The sequence below is a fragment of the Argiope bruennichi genome, chromosome 7 (assembly GCF_947563725.1).
Source record: "Argiope bruennichi chromosome 7, qqArgBrue1.1, whole genome shotgun sequence".
NCBI lineage: Eukaryota > Metazoa > Arthropoda > Arachnida > Araneae > Araneidae > Argiope > Argiope bruennichi.
The window spans coordinates 284,306-289,761 of NC_079157.1; the positions used below are offsets into that span (position 1 = coordinate 284,306).

Consider the following 5,456-nt stretch of genomic DNA (forward strand, 5'->3'; position numbering starts at 1 on the left):
TAAGAATTAATAATTAAATTTATGGTTTTTTTATGGATGGTGTTTATTCTCCACCGCCAAACTAGTGACCTGTGGACTTTGAATACGTTAGCTTCAATCTGTTTACATCCGTCAATTGCTATAACCTTGCTTTCTGCAGCCGTAGGACTTATTTGAAGTGCTTGCTACACCTTGTGTAGCAATCATTTTGCTTATTTTTTGAAATTTAATTTCGAAAGAGGAAAACGAAATTTCCGCTAACATAGCTTGGGTAGCCGTACAAGCTCCGCCATTTTCGCGAGTAAATCCAGAGATTTGGTTCGGCCAGAAGGAAAGCCAGTTTATGCTAGTTGGAATTACCATGGAGATTACGAAATTTCCCCATGTTATCTCCGCTTTACAGTCTGAAGAGTTAGCTATTGTGGATTATCTTATTTTCAAACCACCGGCAGAAAATCCGTACACTACACTCATAGCTCGGCTATGTTCGCAATACTCCGACAGTGAAGAACAACGCCTCCGAAACTTCATCTCTGGAATGCAACTAGGAGATCTGAAACCCTGGCGTCTTTTATTGGAGATGGGAAGCAAGGCTGGAAATCGAATTTCCGATAATTTGCTTAAATCCTTTTTTCTGCAGTATCTTCCAACAAACGTACAGCAGATTCTTGCTATCTTTGATGATGGAGCGGAAAAGTTAGCTGAAATGGCGGATGGAATTATGGCAGCTGCTTGTAGTGTACCATCGATTCGAGCAGTCGAAGCGGGAGAAATGGAGCTAAAAACCATGCTTATGGATATTTCGTCTCGTCTGTCTCCCCTGGAAACATGTGAACATTCTACCTCCCGTGGGGGTTTCCGTCGTCGGTCAGCAGATTCCAGAAACCACGAACACTGTTGGTACCACCGACGTTTCAAGGAACGTTCAATGAAGTGTACCAAACCATGCTCATTTCTCCTGCAAACTAGAACGACCATCACTTTAGACAGCGGGTGGCTGCACAACTCAGATTAACCGATTGTATCTTTCCGATAAATCTATGAACTCCAGATATCTGATTGATATCGGCGCCGACGTCTCAGTCATTTCTCTCTCATCGACACCGAAACATTCCCGCCCAATTTCACTCAAGCTGTTCGCGGCAATTGGAGACGCCATTACGACTTACGGTCAGCAGCTTTTCCCTTTGACCTGGGCATACGCAGAGTGTTCCGGTGGCCGTATATTATCGCTGATGTCTCGCAATCGATAATCGGGGCTAATTTTCTGCGCCACTAGGGTCTGCTGGTTAATATTCGTCAGGAATGCTTGGTGGACGAACTTGCAGTCTTGAGGAACGATACAGCAAGGAAATAATTTTGCAATCAAAGCAGTTAATGGTGACACAAACTTTCATAAGCTGCTCATTGAATTCCCTGCTCTTACTGAAGCTGTTTCAACCCCAAGGCAAGTAAAGCATGAGGTGAAACATACTATATTAACTAAGGGACTATCAGTTTTCTCAAAACCTACCGTTTGCCTTCTGACAAGCTTAAAGCAGGCAAGCAAGAATTACAGTATTTTGTTGACACAGGAATTTGCAGGCCATCAAGTGGCTGTTGGGCATTATCACTTCACATGGTGCCTAAAATGAATGGAGATTGGCGCTCTTGCAGGAATTACAGAAGGCTGGATGGTGTTATAATCCCAGAGCGGTATCCAATACCCCATATCCAGTACTGTTTGCAGGTACTGGAAGGAAAGAAATTTTTTTCAACTCTAGATTTGGCAAAAGCTTTCTACCAAATCCCAGTACAGGAGGAGGACATTTCCTAAAACGACCGTTGCTACGCCGTTTGGACTTTTCGAGTTCCTCTATATGCCATTTGGTCTGTGAAATGCGGCTTCTACATTCCAGAGATTCATCCACCATGTCTTAACAGGTATGAATTTTTGTGTATCATACTTCGATGATGTTCTAGTTGCATCGGAGAATGAGGAACAATGAGGATCTGAAGCTCTTAATCTTAAGAATGAGGATCTGCAGCATTTTAAACAGGTAATTCAGTGATTTGAAGGGCATGGTGTGGTTCTCAATGTTTCAAAATGTGTTCTGGGAGAGGCATCTGTGAGATTTCTTGGACATATTGTGTCAGCAGAGGAAATTTCTCCAACACCAGAGAAAGTCGCAGTTATTTTGGACTTCCCAAAACCAGAAACCATAAAAGAACTTCATAGGTTTCTAGCAATATACAATTTTTATAAGAGATTTATACCTCACGCTGCCAGAACACAGGAAGAATTGAATAACTATCTTAAGGGGGCCAAGAAAAATGATAGAACAGCCATAAAATGGTCAGAAGAGGCTCTTGCAGTATTTAAAAAGTGAAAAAAGGATCTGGCAGAGGCCACAATCCTATGCCACCCAGCAGCAGAAAAAATCTCCACTTGCAATTGTGGTAGATGCATCAGACACTGCAGTTGGCGCTGTTCTTCATCAGCACGTACTAAAGGATAGCAACTTTTAGCCTTTTTCTCAAAGACTCTCTCTCCGGCCCAACGCAGATATAGTGCATATGATAGGGAGCTGCCAACTGCTTACATGGCAATAAAAAACTTCAGGCATATGGTGGTGGACGGTCTTTCACGCTGTTCACCGATCACAAGCCTCTGGTGTATGCATTCAAGCAGAAAGATGATAAATGTTTGCCATGGCAAGCACGTCAGTTAGATCTGATCGGTCAGTTTACAACAGATATTCGCTATCTGAAAGGGCCCGAAAATATAGTGGCTGATGCTTTATCTCGCGTACATATCCCAACAATTAATACACCATCTGCTGTTGATTTCAAAAAATGGCAGAAGAGCAACAGGAAGACGTCCAATTGCAAAACATACAAGACTGCAACCTCTTCCGATGGGTAAATCTCCAGTCATCATCTACTGCGATATTTCAGGTGAGCGTATTCGTCCAATTGTTGCTGAGTATTTCAGACGAGAAATTTTTAACACTCTACACTCACTTTCACACCCAGGAGTAAGAGCATCTATGAAGTTGCTTCGTGAGCGATATGTATCGTAATCAATGAGACACAATGTTATGCTGTGGGTTCTCACGTGTTTGCAGTATCAACGAACAAAGGTTTATAAATATACAAGAAGTAAGGTTAGAAATTTTATTCCTCGAGTTCTCGCTTTGAGCATGTGCGTATCGACATAGTGGGACCGCTTCCTCCATCAGAGAGTTTTCGTTACTGCCTTACATGTGTGGGTCGTTTCTATAAGTGGCCAGAGGCATTTCCGATTGTAGAGATGTCCGCAGAAACCGTAGCAAGAACTTTCTATTCTGGCTGGATCTCTAGGTTTGGTACACTCCTCAGGTTGACAATTGACAAGGGAACACAGTTTGAGTCATCCCTTTTTAATGCCCTAATGAAGTTTTAGGATACAAAAAGGCACCGCAAGACTCCTTACCATCCGGCTGCGAATGGGCAAGTCGAGAGGTTCTCATTGACCGCTGAAAGCGGCTATAATGTCTCATGGCAATGCTCGGTGGACGACTGTGCTGCCCACGATACTGTTAGGTTTTCGGGCTACATGGAAGGAAAATCTGAAAGCAAGAACTGCAGAGTTGGTTTATGTGACTCCCATACGCTTTCCTGGTGAATTTCTCTGCCCTTAGTAAACAGCCCTGATCTTGCTACCTTTGTGGGAAGGCTCAAGGACAAATGCAACAGCTTTCACCTCTGACAATCCAACATCACTGACGACATGCAGTTTTTGTGAATAAGGAGCTGACTGCGTGCGCTTATGTTTTTCTGCGGTCGGACAAAATTAGAAAAAAGCTGGAAACCTCCATACGAGGGCCCCTATGAAGTGGTTAGCCGCAATGACAAAATTTTTAAGCTCCTAAGGAGTGGGAAAGAGGTGTCTATGAATATAGACATCTGCATCTATATTGAAATCTGCCTACATGTTGAAAGAAGTAGCAAACGGTCCAGCTGATACTTCATCCTATCAGTCCGAAGTAGTTCCAGTCCAAAACATCAACCAAAAACTACCAACAGAGGAATCTAGAGCGCAGGCTGAAGAACAGAGAGCAGTGACTCGCTATGGTCGAAGGGTGAAATTTAACCCTAAGTCAAAATCTCACTGTTGCTGGTGGGGGCTACCTGTGGCGTTGGCAACAGCAGCTAAAATGTATGATTATTATTTAAAATAACTGGCTTATAGAACACTGTAAAATGTCGTCATTTTCTATTTGATTTTGCTGCAGTTCAAACTTTAATTTAGTTTATAATTGATGTGCATCGCATATTTTTTCATCAAGTATTTGAAGTGCTTTAACAATTATTAATTAAATTTATGTTTTTTTTTTATGGATGAAGTTGTGTGTTTATTTTCCATCGGCAAATATATTTATGTGAAGGGATTTCAATGGACATCAAAAGAACTAAAATTCCCATAGTATAATTGTTGCCTATAAAATCCTTCTAAGCAATTTTGCCCATTTAAGAAGTAGAAAAGTAACATTTCCGTGTTTGTAGGACTAGCGGTATAGCCCAAATTGATAAAGAAAAAACTGCCTGGAGGACAGCCTTGAGACTCAGGTCACTTTAAATAAAACCGCAAATCATGAAATTGTGAGCAAAGTCAAAGATGCATATATGAAAAATTTCACACCACACTAACACCCAAGTGTAAAAAAGAATTTATTTCTTTCTGAAATGAAATATATGAACAGATTAAATAACTTAAAATAAGTATCAATCAGTAATAAAAAAGTTTAAGGGAAAGTATTAGAAGTCAAAAGAAACTGTCATGGGCGTTGTAACAAAGGTCACATCGTTTAGGTAGCAGGTCTATGCCTTCGCTATAGAAAGATGGTGGTTGATTCTTGAGGAAGTCCTGCACAGCTTCCTTTTGCCATCCGAATAGAAACTTGTCTCCTGTAATGCTCTCTTATGTGGCCCAAAGATGTAGAAGTCACAGGGCGACAAATTCGGACTGTACGACGAGCGCTCTAACACTTTCCAACGGATTTTTTTAAGGTGGTCTGGGTTTCACGAGGGACATGTGGGCAGGCATTGTCATGGAGAAGGATCGCTTGTTGTGTGAGAGGGCCTGACCGTTTACTTTTGATTCTTTCCGTAGTATATTCAGAGAACTGCAGTATTATTGTGTTGAGCTGTTCTATTGATGCAGGAAATCAATCAGGAGTGGTCCACGACAATCGAAGAATCTGAAAACGTACTGCCGCGCATTGTTCTGATTTGGACAGATCCATATATAACACGACTTTATTTTCGATCAATTTCCTCTACCACGAACAGCTTTCACTGTTGAACGCTGTATGCAGTGCATAGATCCTACTGCCCTTTATATACCTGTTTGGTGAAGTTGCTGTAGCTGAAACCATTCTGGCGCAATCTCAAGTATCCACTTTTCATTTTGGGCAACCCTAATAAATATCTTATCAAATGTCATCTGCCTCAAA

The 5,456-nt window shown here is 41.6% G+C and overlaps 1 protein-coding gene across 1 annotated transcript; it reads left to right on the forward strand.

Annotated features, from left to right (window-relative positions):
• The first annotated feature begins 340 nt into the window (after positions 1-340).
• LOC129974930 (uncharacterized) lies at positions 341-994 on the forward strand. Its single transcript, XM_056087730.1, has one exon. It carries the CDS (start codon positions 341-343, stop codon positions 992-994), a length of 654 nt encoding a protein of 217 aa, XP_055943705.1.
• Positions 995-5,456: the final 4,462 nt, after the last annotated feature.